Source organism: Zootoca vivipara, chromosome 15, assembly GCF_965207765.1.
Source record: "Zootoca vivipara chromosome 15, rZooViv2.hap1.1, whole genome shotgun sequence".
Classification (NCBI taxonomy): Eukaryota; Metazoa; Chordata; class Lepidosauria; order Squamata; family Lacertidae; genus Zootoca; species Zootoca vivipara.
Genome location: NC_142598.1, coordinates 35482055 through 35503955, shown reverse-complemented (window position 1 = coordinate 35503955; position 21901 = coordinate 35482055). Strand labels below are relative to the sequence as shown.

Sequence of the window (21901 nt, the reverse complement as noted above, 5' to 3'; positions counted from 1 at the left end):
TCTACTGATTGATTGATTGATTGATTGATTGATTGTGTGACTGTAGTACCAGTACACTGTTTAATGCTTTCATTTTATGGATCAGTGGTCTCATTAGATAGTAAAAACCATGTTAAATTGCTGTTTTAGGGGTTGTTTTTAAAAATCTGAAATGGATTAATCCATTTTCCATTCCTTTCTATGGGAAAGCGCGCCTTGGTTTTGGAATGCTTTGGTTATGGAACAGACTTCCAGAACTGATTAAGTTTGAGAACCAAGGTACCACTGTAGTGGGGTTAGAGGGAACTTTATTTCATTAGCCATAGGGCATAACAATGTTATTAATAAGGAATGGGACTTGTACTTGACTGAGTTCATTGAGTGGGATGACGGCCCATCGGCCGAAGTAGACAGAAGAGCACCTCACTAGGCTAAATAATTGGCTTTCATTAATCAGTTCCTTTGTGACTTATTTAAAGATACTAGCCCCAATCCACCTGAAAGTTGGCTGTTACTAAAGCTACAACCCTGTGCATACTTTCATGGGAGTAAGCCCAACTGAACAGAGTGGGATTTATTTCTAGGTAGATATACATATGGTTGTGCCTTAAGTTCCGTTGAAAGTAAACAATTGTAAGCCGAAGTATTGTTGCTTTTAATGGGGCTTAATCATCATGGCTAAGTTTAGCCAGATGAGAGCTCTTTCAAAGTTGTTGCCTCTTCTTGGTAGTGGCCCCACATCTGTGGAATTAAATTTTGCTTGAGATAAGACAAGCTCCATCCGTTGATTGTTTGAATGGGCTCTGAAGGTCAACTGCTTCCACTTTTCATGACTGATCTAAACTGAGCTGGAAAAAGTTTCATCCTTAGTTTACTGTGTCTTCAGGTTTATACTTATGGATTTGTGCTGGCTTTTAAGATTATTATTATTTTTGGGTGTTTTAGAAGTTTTTAGATACGTTTTGCATTGCTTAGAAGTTTTTAGATACGTTGCTTAATTTCGTCTTTGCATGCCGCTTTGTCAAGCGTTTTCTCTTGAAAATCAGCTCCTGCCTTTATAAACTAAACTAAACATTCCGTTTCCAATGTTTTGCCACTGGCAATGACTTATCTTCAATTTTGCAGCTATGCCATCATTTTAATCGAAATAGCAACAAGAAGTGACCCCACCCTGGTAAGATCTATGATGACTGCTACTTGGCTGTTCTGCTCCGTTTGGGAATTATTTTGTGTGTTTAAAAATTGTAGTGGTTTTGTTTGTTTTTATAATTGTATACTTTATTGTTGTAACCTTAGAAATCTTAGAAATCAATAAACAACTCCAGTGTGTTTGCAGCGGCATAGCTGCCAAGTACCCCGTTTTCCCCGGGAAACCCCCCGTTTTTAATTACCTTTTCCCGGTGGTCCCCCGTATCACTTCATCTCCCGTTTTTCTCCATTATTTTCTCCTGCCGGCGGCCATTTTTTTTATTTGCCCTTCTATGGGCACCAAAAATGGCCACCGCCGACTTCAAAAGTCGTATCTATGCATGTCCGGAAGTGCATAGACGTGACTTCCGGTGTTGGCAGCGGCCATTTTGGGTGCCCATAGATGGGCAGAGCGACACCGGAAGTTGCATCGAAGCACTTCCTGGCATGCGTAGAAGCGACTTTCGAAGCCGGCAGCGGCCATTTTTGGTGCCCATAGAAGGGCAAAACGACACCGAAAGTTACCTCGACGCAACTTCCAGTGTGACACGGCTGCCGGTCCCAGATTCTGCAGTCCGGGACTTGGAAGGTAAGCCATAGGGGCGGGTTGAGGGTGGGTCGATCCACCCTAGGAGTGGGGCGAGGGTGGGGTGAGCCACCCATAGGGGCGGGGCACACCGTGGGGCCTCCGGAGTCTGCCTGCCTCCTCCCACTCAGCCACCCTACAGCTGGGGGGGGGAGGCAGCAGGTAGATAGTTTGGGCAGCGTGCAGCTTGCGCACGCCCAAGCCACCGTGTCTTTCCCAGGAGAGACATGTGGCTTGGTCACGTTGCGGGCCCCACAGTGAGTGCCGCCCAGTGTTTTGTCACACACACCCCAGTGGTAACACTGGGGTCAGACCACACACCCCGTACCCCCTTCCTTCACCCCTGTGTGTGGTTTTTTTTGGGGGGGGAGTTGGGATTGTGGGAGATTGCTTTTGGGGAAAACAGGCAGAGATAAGCAGTTAATTATTACTGAGCCCTCAGGTTCCCCCCCCCCAATATTAGATTTCCAAATATTTTGTGCAAAATCTTGCCTAATTTCCAAATTAACTTGACTGGTTCTTCGGGTAATTAAATACCTGCTTTTTAAATACTTGAGAATTAGAGTGTCATCTTGGTTTCGTTATGCTGAGAAGACCAGAATGCTTGAGTCGCACAGCCTTGCTTAGGTCATTTTAGACATAAGCTTCTTGCTAAGGTCATTTTAGACCCAAGCTTCTCTATTGACCTGTGAACATAACCAGCGGGGGTAAGGCAATCGTGTTAATAATATGCCGCCCATCTGACTGGGCTGCCCCAAAGCATGTGATTTGAAAGAGGATGTCTATAGAGTATGTAACTCTTGCTGATTTTCTGTTCCATGATTGCAATCTCAATAAATAATTAAATAATGGCACTGTTTGTGTTTTCCAGAAAGATGATACGCAGTCAGAGGAATATTCTTTGTGCCCCGCTTTGACAGAATTGATATCAGAAAAATCTGAGCACCCCTGTCCCTGCCCTACAGAATATGTGGAGGTAAACCAAATGCTAACATACCCCTGTCTTCTTTATGGTAGAATTATTGTTGCAGAAGTGGACTGAAGTTGCCAGTTGGGTGGGGGGTGGGGGAACTGCCTTGGCCTGCTGCTCATCCATTTAATAGCAGCTTGATCTGCAGAAACCAGCAGGTGAAGTGTTCTGTGGTGATGAGAGGAGCACTATCATCTGACAGTATCAGTGGATCAGGCTGCTGGGGAAAGCACAAGGGGTCTGTGAAATGTTTGGCAACCGCAGCAGACACAATGCATGATGCATGTTGCCCTTGAAAGAAAGGGGAGGTTTCTTTTTCGCTTAAAAACAAAACACACACGTGGAAGAAGAAGAAGAAGAAGAAGAAGAAGAAGAAGAAGAAGAAGAAGAAGAAGAAGAAGAAGAAGAAGAAGAAGAATGAAGTTTCCAATTCCTCCTCTAAGACTCTGCAGCTTTAATATTCTTTAAAAATAGTATTATTCTGACAAACTGAAATGTCAGCTTGTCTCACAAAACCAGAATGGAGTAAATGATGCTTTTAATATGCAGCTACTGGAGTTTTATGACTTCCTGTGGTTATAAACTGTCAGATCCATGATTGTATTTAATAGTTGTGATGCTCTAGCTTCTGCATTTGAAAGGTGGCTGTCAATGAGCCAAAATATGTGTCTGGAGGGGGGAAAGTCTGTCTACTTTAAAAGAATTCAAGCGTCACCTTGTCATTTTAGTTTGTCTGCCTGCAACAAAATAGATTCGGGGAAGACAAGACCACTTCCCCCTCTTCCTTGTTTCTTTTAGATTACTCTAGAGCAGGGCCTCCAACTTTTAAAGACTTTTTTTAGCTGTTTAAGACTATAATTCTCATCATCCCTGGCCACTGGTCCTGCTAGCTAGGGATGCTGAGAGTTGCAGTCCAAAAACAGCTGGAGACCCAAGTTTGGGAAATCCTGCTCTAGAGTAACTACTTTGTATCTGTATATTTCCTCCTATAGAGGGTTAGCTAATTGAACTCACGTTTTTCCAAAGCTTGATGATTATTGGCTTGTGGCAACATAGAGGTGGGCTTTTTCCTCTGGTGGTGCCAGGGTTGTGGCATTCCCTCCCTGCTAAAATAAGAGCGGCACCGTCAGTGTTGGCATTCTGAAGACTAGCATTCCCCTGAACTTAACTTCTGATTCTGTCGTTTTCATTGTTGCACTTTTGAATGGTTTGCTTTACTGTATATTTGAATTAAGGCTGTTCTCTAACGCCCCCATGGACCTGTTGCTGTGCATTTTAATTATGTACTGATTTTATAGCTGCAAGACCACTTGGGAGCCACTTGGACTTATAAGTGGCATATAAATTAATAAACAGTAATAATACATTTTGATAAAGTGTTGAGCCTATTCTGGCAACTGGCGATGATTAAGAGATGCTGAGCTGACTGTCGGAGGCCAGAACCTCATTTGAACTAGAAGGAGTGACATACTACCCTGTATCTTTTTCTTTTTCTAAATTATATGTTATCAAATGTTCAAGTTTCACATGTGCACATCAATACATAGTAAATTTTTATTTTCTTTTATCGACTCCCCACCCCCATTTTTTTCCTTATCTCTGCAGAACCCTACTTTCTATCTCTTATACCATAACAACAATAGTATAACCTCTAATTCCTTTTGTTGCTCATAGTGCAAACCCCGCTTGCGTGTTCATCATACTATAATAGTTATTTAAATAGTCCGAAAAAGGCTTCCATTCTTCCATAAAGCAATCATCATTAGGTTCTCTTATTTTAGCTGTTAGCTTCGCAAGTTCTGCACTGCCCATTTTCTTACTTATCTATTCATGTTTGGTGGGAACTTCTTCCTTCCATTTTTTGTGCATAAAAAATCCTAGCTGCTGCTGTTACATACATACAGCGCTTTTTTTCTGGGGGTACGCAGGGGTTCGCATACCCCTAAACATTTTGTGAATCTAAGTTTGGCCTCATCGAGGGATACTATTTCAATATGAGTAGGAAAATGAGAGTACCCCTAAACATTTTTTTTAGAAAAAAGCACTGCATACTTAAACAGCTTAAACATCTTTTTTTGAATTTCTGTCCCCATAATCCCTGAGAGAAAAGCTTCAGGGTTGTTTCTGTTATTTGTTATGATCACATTGAACATCTTTTTTATCTCATCATATATCATTTCACAAAATTCCCTTGCTTTCTTACAAGTCCACCACATATGAAAAAAAGATTCAGCTACCTGTTTACACTTCCAGAACGTGATGTAGACATCATTTCCATATAATTTTCTTTCAAAGTATACCAAGCAGTAGCTTTCATATCAGTTTCCCACAGCCTTTCCCATGCATTCACTTCTATAAAAAGGTAAAGGGTCCCCTGACCATTAGGTCCAGTCGCAGACGACTCTGGGGTTGCAGCGCTCATCTCACTTTATTGGCAGAGGGAGCCGGCGTACAGGTTCTGAGTCATGTGGCCAGCATGACTAAGCCGCTTCTGGCGAACCAGAGCAGCACACGGAAATGCCGTTTACCTTCCCGCCGGAGCGGTACCTATTTATCTACTTGCATTTTGATGTGCTTTCGAACTGCTAGGTTGGCAGGAGCTGGGACCGAGCAATGGGACCTCATCCCGTCACAGGGATTCGAACCACCGACCTTCTGATCGGCAAGCCCTAGGCTCTGTGGTTTAACCCACAGCACCGCCCGTGTTCCTATCCACTTCTATATTACGGTATGTCCTAAATCTTCTTTCCTTCTTGCAGCTGATCAGGAGGTGTAGGAAAAACAATCCAGCACAAAGGCTTACCTTTGAGCAAGTCAGGAAGTTGCTGCAGAAGATGAACCCAAACAAAGTTAGCCCAGTTGACATGATGATGACTTTGGTAAGAATCGTTCTTAGTTGGACTGGAGAGGACAACTCTTGGATGTGCTTGAAGCACATGAAAACGTTATTTAGGAATGCGTGTTCTGTGTCACTTGTTTGAAGACAGTAAGGTGGCAGTAAGGAAAGAGGGCGTATGATTTTATGAATTAACAAAGATACACACCTGCCAATACCAAGGCATAGTTCATCATCGTTATCTCTGTAGAACAGACATTATGCAGAAGCATTAGGGTCATAAAACTAATGAGGATGTGAAGGCCGGGTACTTGCAGGAGGGATCCAACGGACAGGAAATAGCTTGCTTAACCATTTCCCCACCCACCGATACTCCTCTATACAGTATATGTTTTGGGGAGTTTTTAATGTTTGATGTCTCATAATGTTTTTAATCATTCTATTTTGAGCTGCCCAGAGTGGCTGGGGAAACCCAGCCAGACGGGCGGGGTACATAATGATAAATTAGTATTTATTTTATTATTTATTCCAGGCTATTTTAATAGTTCCCCACTCCACCCCAGCTTGCCTGTGAACTGGAAGTATGTCTACCTCTGGCAGACTGGTGGAGGTTGCATTTGTGGGAGATAACTGCTAAGCGTGGGAGAGGTTCAGCATTCTTCTCTCCTGTTTGCTGGTCCCCTTCAGGAAACGGACCTACATTCAGCAAAACATGCTTAGGTGCATGTCTTTCTCAAAGAAAGAGGGAGTGCTGCTTACCAGCCTCTGTGAAATGGTACAGATACGATTGGGGGGGGGAGGGGAATCTGATCAGATAAGCAAAGGAGGATTATACATAGTGGTAAGGTAAAGGTAAAGGGACCCCTGACCATCAGGTCCAGTCGTGACCGACTCTGGGGTTGCGCGCTCATCTCGCATTATTGGCCGAGGGAGCCGGCGTTTGTCCGAAGACAGCTTCCAGGTCATGTGGCCAGCATGGCAAAGCTGCTTCTGGCGAACCAGAGCAGCACATGGAAACGCCGTTTACCTTCCCGCTATAGCGGTTCCTATTTATCTACTTGCATTTTGATGTGCTTTCGAACCTCGGGTTAAAAACGCTTTGGGTTACAAACACTTCGGGTTACAAACTCCGCTAACCCGGAAGTAGTACCTTGGGTTGAGAACTTTGCCCCAGGATGAGAACGGAAATAGCACGGTGGCAGCGCGGCAGCAGCAGGAGGCCCCATTAGCAAAAGCACGCCTCAGGTCAAGAACGGTTTTGGGTTAAGAATTAAGTTCGTAACCCGAGGTACCACTGTACCACTTTATTTTAAAATTTCCTGTTTTTCCTCATTTCTGTAGGCTCAGTTTTGGAGGTTTCTGGAAAACTGTGGTTTTCCGATTTAAGGGAATTAATTGCCTGGTGAAAATCTGGTGATCAGTCATGATATGATAATACTACAATAGTATTTTCTTATTATTTGTTTTAATAAAGAAAAAAACCCATGGAATTATAAAGGGTAAAGGTAAAGGGGTCCCATGACCATTAGGTCCAGTCGTGACTGACTCTGGGGTTGCAGCGCTCATCTCGCGTTATTGGCCAAGGCAGCCAGCTTCCAGGTCATGTGGCCAGCATGACTAAGCCGCTTCTGGTGAACCAGAGCAGCACACGGAAACGCCATTTACCTTCCCGCCGGAGCGGTACCTATTTATCTACTTGCACTTTGATGTGCTTTCGAACTGCTAGGTTGGCAGGAGCTGGGACCGAGCAATAGGAGCTCACCCTGTTGTGGGGATTCGAACCGCTGACCTTCTGATCGGCAAGCCCTGGGCTCTTTGGTTTAACCCACAGCACCACCCACATCCCATGGAATTATACAGACATGTAAAATAGATTTACAAATGTAAATGTCTGAGATCCAAAACGGTTCCTTGTAAACGGTTCCTTACGGCTTGTGGGCCCAGCTATGCAAGGTTGTCTCACAGGCCTTTGTGCAGAAGTCTGGCAGCAACGTCAGCGGCTGGTAAATGCAGATCCCATTATCTGACACAGAACGTCCTAAGGGTTGCTTGTGTTGAATGCATTTTTGTTCTGCCTGCCTAGATGGAGAAATACAGCAAACACCTGGAGGTGTTGGTAGCAGAAAGGACTCAGAACTTGACGCATGAAAAGCAGAAGACGGACCGCTTGTTGTATAGTAAGTGATTCGCACCAGTGGGAATACAGCTTATTCTGATATATGGCTTTGCTAAAAGGGGGACTTCAGTTCTGTGAGTGCTCCCATCATGCTCCTGTCAATAGCCCAAGTAAGGAATTCAAGGCAAAAATCCAGGGCCGAGGTCCAAGGCACTCAAAGCACCTTCAGGACCTTGGAGAGCTCCAACGGTCTGGCTGAGGAAGCTATAAGGAGGAATTCAACATTGCCATGAGCATTTCAGCTTGCCAGAGAGAACAATCCTCCCTCTCCTTCCCACAGCTAATCTTAGGGGATACCTTCTGGGAGGAGCAAGTGGTTGATGACAGGAGGCAGGGGGAAGCCAGCCCAGAGCTTCTGCTAGTAGGACTCATTAGTTGGCACCTGCCTGCTGTCTTTCTCCAGGCACCATGTGTGGGCTTATATATGCTTGGACTACTGCAATGCGCTCTATGTGGGGCTACCTTTGAAGGGGACCCGGAAACTACAACTAATCCAGAATACAGCAGCTAGACTGGTGACTGGGAGTGGCCGCCGAGACCACATAACACCGGTCCTGAAAGACCTACATTGGCTCCCAGTATGTTTCCAAGCACAATTCAAAGTGTTTGTGCTGACCTTTAAAGCCCTAAATGGCCTCAGCCCAGTATACCTGAAGGAGCGTCTCCACCCCCATCGTTCTGCCTGGACACTGAGGTCCAGCACCAAGGGCCTTCTGGCAGTTCCCTCCCTGCAAGAAGCAAAGCTACAGGGAACCAGGCAGAGGGACTTCTCGGTAGTGGTGCCCGCCCTGTGGAATGACCTCCCATCAGATGCCAAAGGAAAAAAACAACTACTTGACATTTAGAAAACATCTGAAGGCAGCCCTGTTTAGGGAAGTTTTTAATGTGTGACATTTTAATGCATTTTAATCTTTGTTGGAAGCTGCCCAGAGTGGCTGGGGAAACAAATAAATAATAATAATAATAATAATAATAATAATAATAATAATAATAATAATTTATTATTTATACTCGCCCATCTGGCTGGGTTCCCCCAGCCACTCTGGGCGGCTTCCAACAGAAAAATGAAATAAAATTATCTATTAAACATTAAAAAGCCTCCCTAAACAGGCTGCCTTCAGATGTCTTCTAAAGATTTGGTAGCTGTTTTTCCCAGTCTTTGGCTTGTGTGGTGCTGGGTTCTTGGCAGTTCTTCTCCCAAGGATGGAGATGGAGCCTGGTCTTCCTCTTGTTCCTCCATCTGACAGTGCACAGCCCCCAGGTTGTGGGTCATGATGTTCAGTATGCATTAACTGGCTCTTAAACTTTGTGGTGTTGTGGAACCTTCTTGAAATGTGCTTGTTCGTTGGGGATAATTTCCATATTTCCTCACCCAATAGCAGAAATGGGGAACCTGTGGACCTCCAGATGTTGCTGGACTCCGTCATCCTTGGCCATTGACCAGGTTGGCTGGGGCTGATGGGAAGTGGAGTCCACAACATCTGGAGGGCAACAGGTTTGCCATCCCTCACATATAGCTACCTACAGCTGTGGGGTGGTGCCTAAAAAGGCTTCCAAACTCAAGTTTAAGTGCTGGTGGCCACATTTCCCAAAGCCTTGTGTACAAAGATGGCATAGTTCTCTTACAATTCCGCTTCAGCTGCTCGCACCGCGTAAGAGGCAATGTGCAAGTGTCAAAACAAAAATTGGGTTGCATCTTCAGCGTGTGATGAGCACATCAAGGAAACCTCTAATGCAGTAGATCCCAAACTGAGGAGTGGGGAGCACCAGTGATCCGCAAGCTTCACTCAAGTGGTCCGCGAAACGTTCACATTAAAATTAACATGTTGGTTTTTAATAGTCTTTTACTGTTTCTTGTATCTCTTCTATATTCTGTGGAATTCAAATCGCAATGCAACAAAATACAATGTACAATACAATACAAATTGTGTCACACCGAGGGCAGGGAACAACAATGGCTACAGTAGCCCAAAAAATAACAATTAAGTGATTCGCTAAGACTCTTAGCATTTTTCAAGTGGTCCATTGGGAGGGTGGGGGGAGTTTGGCAACCACCGCTCAAAGGACTAGAGCATTTCACCCCACCATGATTATTTTCAGAGTGGTCCCAGGTTACCCATTCGACCAGAGTTTTAAAAGCAGAGGATTTTGAGAAAAGAATCCCAACAGATGAGAATGAGGTTGGGTAGTATGAAGGAAAAGATAAAGAAAGAGAGAACCTGATGAAGTGCAGTGTTAAAAATAAAAATCTAAATAAAATACATAAGTAGGCTCCAAAGAAATTCTCAAAGATAGAAAAGGACTGGGGTGGGGTGGGAGGTGGAATGATGTGAATGTCTGAATAGAGGCTTTACATTTCTGTGCCCTGAATTAACTGAGAGTTTGGGTAGCTATCTGCTTACTGTGGGAGATTTCATACCAGCGGAATCAAACTAAATTGAGAAGACCAGTTCAAAGAGCCTGATGTCAATATATATCTGCTGCTTTCTAGTCAGTGGATGCATTCTATCTTGTAGTTAAATGCATGTATTGGCCAGGTATAGGATTCCACTGTGAAATCACTTTGTATTTATTAATACAGGTTGGGTTTTAGTGAGCACTTTGAGTTAGTAACAATGGCTTTTGTTTGTTATACAAAACAGGCATGTTGCCAAAGCAGGTAGCTGATGATTTAAGACAAGGAAAGGCATCACAGGCCCAAAGTTACCTAAACTCCACTGTATTTTTCAGGTAAGTAGGTCTGAACCCAGCAGCAAACCGCTACTTAGCCTTTGTGTGAATAGCTTTTTCAGAGACGTTGAGGTACGGCCGATACCACAGTGAGATACGTTTTTATTCTTCATCCCCTTCCACAACTGTCTCTGCAGATGTATCAAAGATGAGTGTTGCGGAAAGGTGAAACTGTTGGGGAGCACAGCCTGCAGCTGCTCTGCAAAAGACATGTGCATTTTGGTGTGACTGCCATGGGTGCTTGTGAAGAGCAATGCACCTCCTCCTCCATCTCTAACATTTAGCACATATCTGATATGATGGTGATTTAATTACATGACCATATTAATGATGATGATTGATTCGTTCACGTATGTGTTCCATGTAGGCCTCTGAAAAAAATGTTTATTTTTTTAAAAAAATGTAGATGCATTTAGGAATTAAATTAACTAGACCTAAAGATTCATGTCATCTCGTCTAAGCAATGTCAACAAGGAACTTTTCTCCCCTTTGACAGCAAAACTTCCCTTCCCATTACATGTGTGTTGATAAAGCTATTGTTGCTGTATCGAGAATTTAGTGCCATGTTAGCCGTGTAAGGAAAGTTGCTCTAATTAAGGTAGAGAACTAATAACCTCTACACTGCTTTTTATGAAAGAATTTTTGATCATCTTTTTTTTCTTTCTGTCTTTGAGAGAGCCATCATTATTTAGGATTTGTCTGAAATGCTTCACGTTTCAGCATTCAGCAAGCAAGCCCATTAAAATTCTGCAGATTAATGTCTAATGATTTATGCTTGCATCTGCTTGTCTGCAGATGGACAAGATTTATACATGACAGGATGGACAACACAGAGATTTATTTTCCCAACAGATGTAAATCTAACGTATAGAGATGAGATTATGTACTCCTCTTGTAAATGAAGTTTGATTGGTATCAGAGCAGTTTTTTTGTGAGGGTATGAGGCCGCTCTTTTGTCCCAATGAATATACGTTAAAGAAATATCAAAATCCTTGCATGGATTCCCCTCCCCATTCAGAGTCCAGTAAATGATTTCTGCTTCTACCATTAAAATTAATGGGAAGGTCTTCTTGACAGGGGAGGCCCATATGAAGCCCTTTCAGCTGCAACAGCCTGGGGAAACATAATTCAAATGTTTTTTTCCACCAGCGCTTTATAGAGGAATGCTATCTTCCACTCCCCCAACCTGCTAAATTGACATGGTGCAATTGAAAACTGCAAAAATAATTATTGTAGGGAATCGGCAGAGTGGAGGAGGTGGAGGAGGAGAGCGCTGCTCAAATATGCAGAATTCAAAATGTAATGTGCCATCAAAATGTGTCAGCATCAAAATGTTTTCCAAAATCCTTCGACTCACAATTAAGGCTTGTTTCTTCCTTGCCAGCGACATTGTTGGCTTCACTCAGCTCTCCAGCACCAGCACACCTTACCAAGTGGTTGACTTCCTGAACAAGCTCTACACGACCTTTGATGAAATCATAGACAATTACGACGTCTACAAGGTGGAAACTATCGGGGATGCCTGTGAGTGCTTAAAAAAACACAACATTGTTAGTCTTTCCAGGATTCTTTTTACGGATTGAAAGGTGAAAGAACAAAAAAGCAGGCGTCCAAGTAAATGAGAACGGGCGTTGAACTCGAGTGGCTACATTTCGCACGCTGGGATAATAAAATCACAAGCAAGGGATACCCCTCCCCTGGTGGCAGCTTGAAGCAGGAAATAACAAAGAGCCCTTAGTAATGTGTTTATTCAAACCTCACGGTGAGAGTCAAAGAAATCCAGTCTCCCATTATGGCATTGTTCCAGCTGAGCTCCTCCCTTCCTAGCAACAGCACAGCCACCAGGGGCTAATTGTATCCGTGCTGAGTACTAGGAGAAGGGGGGTCAGAAATACTCTCCAGTGATAGTGTGTCTGCTGGCTCTCCCCTCCCTTCTCCCAACACCTCCCAACTCTTCTGTTCATCTGTCTCTGCTCTGTGACCTTCCTCAAACCACTGCTGTAATTCAATACTCCCTTCCTCTTCTCTGGGAATGTCCGGAGAAGGGGGGATGATCTCCACCATTCCTCCTCACCTTCAGTCCAGTCCCTGACACTTGTCCTGTGTAGTATTGGTGGGTAGAAACAAAAGCTGAAAGCCAGAACGTCCCCAGTCCATTTTAAAAATTTTTTTTACCGTATTGGATTTTGCATTTTTATTACATTGCCACATATCAAATCATCAAAATCAATGAAATACATTTTCCCAATTCCCACCACCACCACCAACTTCCTTTTCTGGTTTTTCTCCCCCAAATTAACCCCTGCCTGCTTTCAAATATTTTACATGTTATCTCCATATTCATAATTATTATCTCTGTTGTTAATTGTAAATGTTTACTCAAACCCTGCTAGTGAGTTTAGATCTTTACATTGTTTCTGTAAATGCAACATAAATAGTTCCTAATCTTTCTTAAATTCTCTATTGTCTTTGTCCATGGGCGTACCCAGGATCAAAACTAGGGGGGGCAAGGGGAGGGGCCAAGGCACGGAAGGGGAGGGGCCACAAAGTGGGCGGGAACAGCGAACAAAGTGGGCGGGAACAGATGCTTTTAAAATGTTCTTAAAATAGAACATTTGATGAGCGTATCTGCTGGTGGCTTAAGGTTTGCGGATTGCAATAGATGTGTGTGGTAGAGAAGGACATATGTTAATGCAAGACGAGTAAAGACAGAGCACAGCATATATATACTGTATATAGCAACTCCGTTGGGAAAACGGTCTCTGCTAGGATTATATGGGCTGCGGGAGGTTGTGTGGCGGCCAGCCTGATCGCAAACGGGTTACCTCTTACTACGTAACAAGACACGTATCGAAGTATTGTCGCACCGCAGCATCCCTTGGAACAAACCTGCCCCTTTATCCCTAATTGATGTCTCACAAAAAGATAGCCGCGGTTCTGCCGACGGCGTCTTAATTATTTTGCTTTGGGTCTGACAACCGCGTTGCAAAAAGCGGGGATGTCTACCGGGAGGAAAGGAAATACGGGGCTTTGGGGGAAGGAGGCAGGAAAAGGTCTGCGTAGAGATAATGGAGGGGGCGGTGGAAATCCCGCCAGTCTCGCTGGAGAACCTGCGCATCCCTGCAGTGCATCTGTGGAGTCAGCCCCGCCGCGTTCATCGAGGCCGATTCCGAATCCGTGCGCGCTGTGCACACAACCGTCGCCTTGCAAACCCTGAGCCCGCTTGAAATGAAGGCACTGCAGGCAGGCACAGGCAATGATCGAGCAGCTTTCGAGAGGGGGGCGGGTGCCCAGTACCGTATTTGTGGGGGGTGGGGAGAAGGAAGTGGGTGGGATGGGAGAAGCCCTCTCACCGCGTTGCTGCAAAGGAGGCGCGGGCTCTGAGAGCGGAACTCAAATCCGCAGCGCCTTGTTGCAGGGAGGAAGCCTTTTGGCAGCGCTCCTGACGCTGTAGGCTGTGCGAGGAGGAGCGTGGGTTCCCCGCTCCCTGGTTCCCCGCCGCGCTTGGCCTTGCCTGAGGGCGCGCCGGGGAGCTGGAGGGAGGGTGCGGCGCGGCGCGGCGGGAATGGCGAACTCGCGCTCCGCCGGGCTGTGCTCCGCCTCTGCCCACCAGCCCTGCTTCTAGAGTAGGGCAGCTGCCCTAACTTGCCGCATGGTGGGTACGCCCTTGTCTTTGTCTCTTGAGTCTTTCTGTTAGCTTTGCCATTTCAGCATATTCCATCAATTTTTGTACCCATTCTTGCTTGGTTGGTATTTCTTCACTTTTCCACCTTTGGGCTAATAGCATCCTGGCCACAGTTGTAGCATACATAGTTTCTTCTTTTCTCTTGGTAAATCTTGACCCGTAGTGCCTAATAAAAAAGCTTATGGTCTTTTAATAAAAGTCAATTTAAACATTTTCTTGATTTCATTATAAATCATATCCCAATACTTCTTAATCAATTGGCAGTTCCACCACATATGGGAAAAGGTGCCTGTCCTCAGTCCAAATTTGACCTCAGCCCAAACCTACCAGGAAAGCAAAGTTTCTTTGCATTTGCCCACATCTGCATAATAAGAGTTGATTGTCATGCCCAACCTTGCAGAGTTGCTGTAACACTTGCTGAAGTAATGTAGGCAAAGTGCTTTGAACATTTAATAAATGTTTATGGTTATTTTTCCTGCACTAAAATATCCCTTCATGAATAGGTTTCCCATAAATTATTTCCTGTGCCCCAAGGAAGTTGTCCTGTTAGTGTGCGGACTTGCAATGGGACATCTCCCAAATCTGTTATGGGTTTCTTCCAAACCTCCAGAGCAGATCTGGTGGGTGCAGGGGCGTCGGGGAGGGGGGGGAGAAGAAGATGCTGTGCCAAGTTTACTTTCTGCACGTCCCCTCCCCCACCATTAAAGAACAAAAACAAGAAAGATTTGTGGCCCCTTGAAAATGAAACCTTTATTTTTCAGAATCTGTGGCAGAAGCTTTTGTGGGTGAGAGCCTACCTCATCAGGCGCACAAATTGGAAACATAGACAGCTTGGTGTAGAGAGAAGTAGATTTTTCTTTTACAAATTGAAGCCAAAAGGTGAAGCGATGCAGAAGATAGAAATAGGTGTAACGCGGGAATTTGTACACGGAACACAAAATAATACAGAATCCAGCCAGGCAAAGGCTCTCATACCGGTATATAAGCGGTCAGTGGCTCGGATCTAAACAGCCCAGGGAAGAGCAAAATAGCTGTGATCACCTCCTTGGGGCTCGGCATGTTTGCACATTTGCAATTAAGCCATGGCTTGGCTTAGCATGGCATGTACATATGGCCCAGCCATTCCAGTTCAACCATCTTCAGGTGAGCTGTTGCCATTTCTTGTTACCTTCTTCCAAAGTTCCGACATGAGCGATGGTAATAGCAATAATGAACTTATGCTGACCTCGGTGAATATTCCCATTTATTTGTTTTTTTCCTAGACATGGTGGTGTCAGGAGTGCCCAGAGAGAATGGCATTCGCCACGCCAGCGAAATTGCGAGTATGGCTCTGGACCTGGTCTCGGTGTGCAAAACCTTTAGGATCCCACACAAGCCCAATACCCAGCTAAAGATTCGAGCAGGGATCCACTCAGGTACGAGGGTGCACCGTGCCGTGGAGAAATGTCGACTCTGCAAAAGTGGGGTGTGGGTATAAGGGATAATTAAAGTACAGGTAAACTCGGAAAATTAGAATATCGTCGAAAAGTGCATTTATTTCAGTAATGCAACTTAACAAATAGTTACAATGATACAAAAATAAACATCACTATTACAGTTCATTCCATTCCATTTATAATTGACCCGCCTAATGACAAATAATTACAATTACAACAAATAAAGGCTTGACACGTCTTGCTTTGCATGTCATGCATCTATCTCATATATTGGTTTCACCTTTTAAGTTGCATTACTGAAATAAATGCACTTTTCAACGATATTCTAATTTCCGAGTTTCACCTGTAGGTTGCCCTCGTTCACGACCGGGGAAGGTGTGAAGCTTGCCCTCTTAGGGCTGTGTCCACTCATGGCCCTTGTTGGCGATGGCCAGGTTGGCGTGGAGACAAACTAGAAAGAAGTGCAGAACTACATCCCATTGTGGGAGAGAGGCTGCTTTTTGAAGTGGTAGTTCTGCCTCACTTTCTGAGCTAATCTAAACGGGGTAGCAGTAACTGATGGAAATATACAGTACTTTTCTGTGTATAAGACTAGGATTCTTTCCTTTAAAATAATGCAAAAAAGTGGGGGTCATCTTATACATGGGATGTGCATAGGGTGGGTGTCTGATTGGTCGCTGCCGCGGCTGTCAATGACTATTGTGTGTGTTATTGGTTGCTGTGTCAATGGGTGTTGTTGATTGTCCGATGCTGCAGCAATAGGGCGGGCGATTGGCAACTTCTGCCGGCGAGGGGACAGACAGGAAGCAGATTTTGAAACAAAATTTTTAAAAATTCCTTCCAGCAGCACCTTAGAGACCAACTAAGTTTGTCATTGGTATTAGCTTTCGTGTGCATGCACACTTCTTCAGATACACTGAAACAGAAGTCACCAGACCCTTATATATAGTGAGAGGATGGGGAGGGGTATTACTCAGATTTTACTCAGAAAGGAGGCAGATTTTGCGATCCGTGCGGGTGAGTGATTCTCGGCATTCCCCCCTAAAAAAGCTCAACAACCCTCGGCAATCCCCCCACACTCACACCAAAAAAAAGCTCAGCAACTTTTTGCCATCTCCCCCCATTTTCTGAAATTTCAGTCCCCCAAAATAGGGGGCGTATTATACATGGGGGCGTCTTATAGACGGAAAAGTACAGTATTTATTTATTTATGTCAATAACCAGTTAAAATGGATGTGGGAACAGCAGTTGGTCCTCCCTCCTCTTCCCTGGAACGAAGGAACAATTTGCAACCATCTTGTGCTCTAACTTAGAGTGCCCATCACTAAAAAAATGCACAACAAATGCACTGTGGAAACAGCCTCTCATTATGATAGCCTACAAATCTCAATGGCAGTTACCTGCAGCTCCATCAGCTAAGTGTCCTCCTTCATCTCTGGGTCGCACCATACATTTAAAGCGCTCTAATGCCACTTTTACAGCCATGGTTCCCCCCAAAGAATCCTGGGTACTGTAGTTTGCTAGACTGCTGACCCTGCAAGACCTATAATGCCCAGCACCCTTAACAAACTGCAGCTCCTCGGCTTCTCCCTGAGTGACTTAAGAGAGCTTTAGATATATGGTGTTGATGTGACCAGCATTGTCTTATTCACACGGAAGACTTTCCTCCGTACCAAAAGCACATCCCAGCCACTTTCCTCCCCGTGCTGTTCCTTGTTCTTTTTCTTTTTTTGCAACTGTTGTACAGCTTCTATATTTTAATAGAGTGAACCCACACAGAAACTGTTATCTCCGATACTGGGGTGAACTGCAAACAAACTCAAGTCAGAAAGAATCCTTGGATTGGTTTTGGGTTCCCCTCCCTCCCTTTCTCTAGGGCCAGTTGTGGCAGGAGTTGTGGGAACAAAAATGCCCCGGTACTGCTTATTTGGGGACACCGTCAACACAGCCTCCAGGATGGAGTCCACCAGTGAAGGTAACTAAAACAGCAGCAACCGGCAAATCTCTGTGAGAATTAATGAAAGATGAGCTGATGACATTTCAGGTAGGCCACTGCAGAGATCCTTATGTTTTCGTGTTGATTGGGGGTGGATGGATAAGACCAAAGCAGGTGGATTAGTTTCCCCTATTTTTGCCACTCTTTTCCCTCTCCCTCTTTTTAAAACACTTCTCAAGGTTCCTTAGGGCAGAGTTTACAGGCATGGTGTGTACAGTGGTACCTCGGGTTGTGGACCCGATCCGTTCCGGGGTGCCGTCCGCACCCTGAAAAGTCCGCAACCCGAGCGGCACTTTCACGCATGCGCGAAAGCGCGATAGAGCGCTTCTGCGGGTGCATGAAGCGCGCAGCGGAACCTGGAAGTAAACACTTCTGGGTCTGCCGCGTCCATATCATGAAAGAACGCAACCCGCAGCAGAGGCTACCCGAGGTATGACTGTACTCAACCCAAGTCTTTGCCCTCTTCTTTGTGACAGCCCCTCGCCTTTCTGTTCTCTAGCCTAAACATATCCAGTTCATCCAATCTTTCCTCCTAGTTCCTTCTAGTTCCTTGTTGCTCTCCTAAGCAAGACTGCATGGAATTGTCTTTGCAGGGTAGAAGGCTCAACTTTTCCAACATTTCTCCAATTAAAATAGGGAAGCCCGGTGCTTTTTCTTTCTTTCTTTCTTTCTAGAAAAGGAGGTGCCAGAACTCACCTCTGGCACCTCCCCTGTTCTGTTAGAATGGCAATGATGCCCACCTGAGAGGTGCCGGAACTGAATTCTGGCACCGTATTTTTCACTCCATAAGACACACTTTTTTTCCTCCTAAAAGGTAAGAGGAAATTCTGTGCGTCTTGTGGAGCAAATGTGTGGTCCCTGGAGCAGAATTGCCCAGGGGCGAAAGGCAGATCGTGCTTCTTCTTTTTATAGAAAGAGCTAAAGGCTAACAAGAGGGAAAGAGAACCCGCTCAGCAGCTGATTGCAAGAGATCAGAGGGAGATAAGAGAAGCTAGCTCCCTTCGAGGCCCCACCCCCTTGCCCAGGCCTCCATTGCTGTGTTTCCCCACCAACATGTGACTGGCTGATTAGATTATCTGTCTGGAAACTGTAGAAATGGTTCCCTTTCCTTTCCTTTCCCAAAGAAGCTGCAGAACTGTGAGTTGAACTCCATAAAAACAGGATTTTTCCTACACATCTTTGAGCTGATGATCAAAAAATGGAGCTTTCTCCCTTTGCAAAAAAAAATCCTGCACAACTGTCAGCTGATCTCCCAAAAAATGGGGTTTTTCCTATTTGCAAAAGAAGCTGCACAACTTTGAGCTGATGCTCAAAAAAATGGAGCTTTCCCTCTTTGCAAAAAAGCTGCACAACGTTTGAGCTGATTCTCAAAAATGCTTCCCCCCTTTGCAAAAACAAAACAAAACTACACAACTGTGAGCTGATCCCAAAAAACCAGGGCTTTCCCCCTTTCCTCCTCTAAAAATTAGGTGCGTCTTTTGGTCTTATGGAGCGAAAAATATGGTAAGTTCTGGCTGGGGGGAAAAAGCCCTGGGGGCATCCTATTTCATACCCTCCAGCTTTTCTCCGATGAAAATAGGGACGTCCTAAGGAAAAGCAGGACATTCTGGGATCATCTCAGAAATAGGGACAACTTCTGTACTTCTCAATGGACTGTACTTGAAAAATAGGGACACTTGGAGAGCCTGACCTTGTCAACAGCTATAAGGAGATGGGAAATACTATCATTAATTCTTAGTTGACACAGTCATGGACACATTCCAAAATGTGAGTCCACTGGCAGGACTGTAGCAGCAAATGGCAGAAACGAGATTGGGGGAGAGATATCTATCGCTCAGTTTCTACAGCGAGTTTTTCTTTGAAAAGGGAAATCGGGGCTGATAACAGTGGTGTAGCTGCATGTCTCTTTTCCTTCCAGCTCTCAAAATACAGTGCAGTTCAAATACATACCAGCTGCTGGAACAGATTGGAGAGTACATATTGGTGTGCCGGGGGAATTTGCAAGTCAAGGTAAATAGGAAACGTTTGTGTTCAGGCTTTCCCGAAGGGGAAATGAGCGGCAGCCCATTGGAAAGCTTTTGCTTTAACCCCTTTGAATTGGCTGGCCTTGAATCTCGAGTGTCATTCATTTCTGGGCCGCTCTTTAGGGCACATTTGCACTGTGTAAAGTGACTCGAGTCTTAATGCCTCTCCCAAGAAACCGTGGGAACAGCCATGATATTGAAAGTCACCAGCCTAGGGCCTCATTTCTGCCTAAGTTCTCCAGGACCTATTTTTATCCTGAAGCCTTGAAGTCCCAGAAGATGCAAAGCTGTTATATAGAGGAAAGTGGGTCTGAGCAGTTTCGCCTCACCAGTGGGTGACTAGAACATCTATGCTTATTCCAGTACAGATGGAAAGTGCAAACATATTTCTGTTCGGGCCACCTCCAGCTTTGCATTTATAGCCAATTAACCACTGGCCTTTTTGCAGTTCGATTACTGTAAATATACATATACATTTCTGACGTACTGTGTTTCTGAGGTACTGCAGAAATTATAAGGCAGGCATAGGCAAGCTCAACCCTCCAGATGTTTTGGGACTACGATTCCCATCATCCCTAGCCACTGGTCCTGTTAGCTAGGAATCATGGGAGTTGTAGTCCCAAAACATCTGGAGGGCCCAGTTTGCCTATGCCTTGTATAAGGGAATAGTCTATTTAGTAAACAAAGCGGTCACTCATAGGCCTGGTTTGCATGTAACACTAGGCTGAACTATGGTTTGTGCTGGCACACTGTGGGAAAACTGTAATGGGAACTAAGCCATGGTTTGGATTCGCATTATGCCATTCCAAACAAACCACGAGCTGCAATCAATGTCGGGTTTTGGCTGGTGGTTTGCTTGGGTGAGACAAGCCATGAGCTTGGGTTATATGATTTCGTCACAGCGGACAGCAAGAAGAATGAAGTTGCTTTTGGCAGAAGATAAACTGCAGTGGAACAGAAACAGTTCTGTATGAGATGAATACGAGGTGGAGCGGAAAAAAGATGCATTCTTACATCCCTAGTCCATGCTATGCAATACTTTGCGTGAACCAGGCTATTATTAGACAGAAGGACAATGTCTAACATGTATTCAGTGGCGTAGCATGGGTTGCCAGCATCTGTGGTCCCGGGGGGGGGGGGGGGGGAGAGGGAAATGGATGGAGGGATACGCATGCGCATTCAACTGCATAACAGCATCTGCATCACCCAGGACATTGCAGCTACAGAGATAAGAAAAGAAGAGTCGCTCTGTTGTCTGAAGAGGTCACTTCCTGGTTCACTTGGAGAAGCCATTTTCAATGGAGCCCAGTGAAGGAAGTGCACAGTTGTATTGGGGCAGCACTGGGTGCTGAAATTATTCTCCTGGGGCAACTGCCCTGTGCCTTCTCCCCCATGGCTACACCACTGAATGTATTCACCTGAATTAGAAACCTCAAAACAGTACCCTCAAAACAGAAACACTTGGTTCCAGCGCACAAAATGAGCAAAACACAATGGCGTCCATAGAAAAGGATGGCATTTTGGCCCACTTTGAGAACAGATCTTGAATTGCAGCCCTGCTCATTAAAAATGGAGTTTCTTACTCTAGTGCAGGCACAGGCAAACTCCGGCCCTCCAGATGTTTGGGACTACAATTCCCATCATCCCTGACCACTGGTCCTGTTAGCTAGGGATGATGGGAGTTGTAGTCCCAAACATCTGGAGGGCCGGAGTTTGCCTATGCCTGCTCTAGTGCAATTGAAATAAAGCAACAGGGGTCTAGCCATGTCTCTGTTTTAGTGCTGGTTTTTGCTCTCAGGTCTAAAGTATTGCTGACACTATTGATAGTTGTGCTATTGTGTTTCTTTCTAGGGGAAAGGTGACATGATAACATATTGGCTGGAAGGAAAGAAGTCCGGTGCAACTCAAAAGAAGGCGCCGAGCCCGTCCACGACCTCTCAGACTCTTAACCAAAGTACTTGCAATATCACCCCAGGCGTTATTTAAAATGACCTGCTTTCAACCCCACCATAGAAAAACCCCACCAGGTACTTTCTCCGTGGCCACAGTCTTTATACCCCCCAAAGGAAGCATCTGAGTTCTCTTCTCCAAAAGGGAGGTCCTCATTAGCGATACGAAGAAAACAGACACCGTTGTAGGCTTGCAAACCCTGTTTTCAGGCATTAGGTGAAATTATGGTTTGTTTCGCCTGCCCACAAACCATGGTTTATTCTGGACCAACAAACCAGGGGTCGGAAAACCTGCTTGAATCTTTTTCTGCAAAGCAAACTTTGTGCTAACTGTTGTTTGTTGCTG

The 21901-nt window shown here is 44.9% G+C and overlaps 1 protein-coding gene across 1 annotated transcript in view; it reads left to right on the top strand.

Annotated features, from left to right (window-relative positions):
• Window positions 1-21410, top strand: part of LOC118075244 (atrial natriuretic peptide receptor 1-like) — a 59553-nt gene extending 38143 nt beyond the window's left edge. Inside the window, exons 14-23 of the mRNA XM_088658946.1 lie at window positions 1105-1153; window positions 2625-2729; window positions 5483-5602; window positions 7643-7736; window positions 10378-10465; window positions 11850-11989; window positions 15413-15565; window positions 17463-17561; window positions 19501-19592; window positions 21405-21410. Coding sequence (XP_088515072.1) covers window positions 1105-1153; window positions 2625-2729; window positions 5483-5602; window positions 7643-7736; window positions 10378-10465; window positions 11850-11989; window positions 15413-15565; window positions 17463-17561; window positions 19501-19592; window positions 21405-21410 — 946 coding nt within the window. The remainder of the gene's footprint in view (window positions 1-1104; window positions 1154-2624; window positions 2730-5482; window positions 5603-7642; window positions 7737-10377; window positions 10466-11849; window positions 11990-15412; window positions 15566-17462; window positions 17562-19500; window positions 19593-21404) is intronic.
• The last annotated feature ends 491 nt before the right edge of the window (window positions 21411-21901 follow it).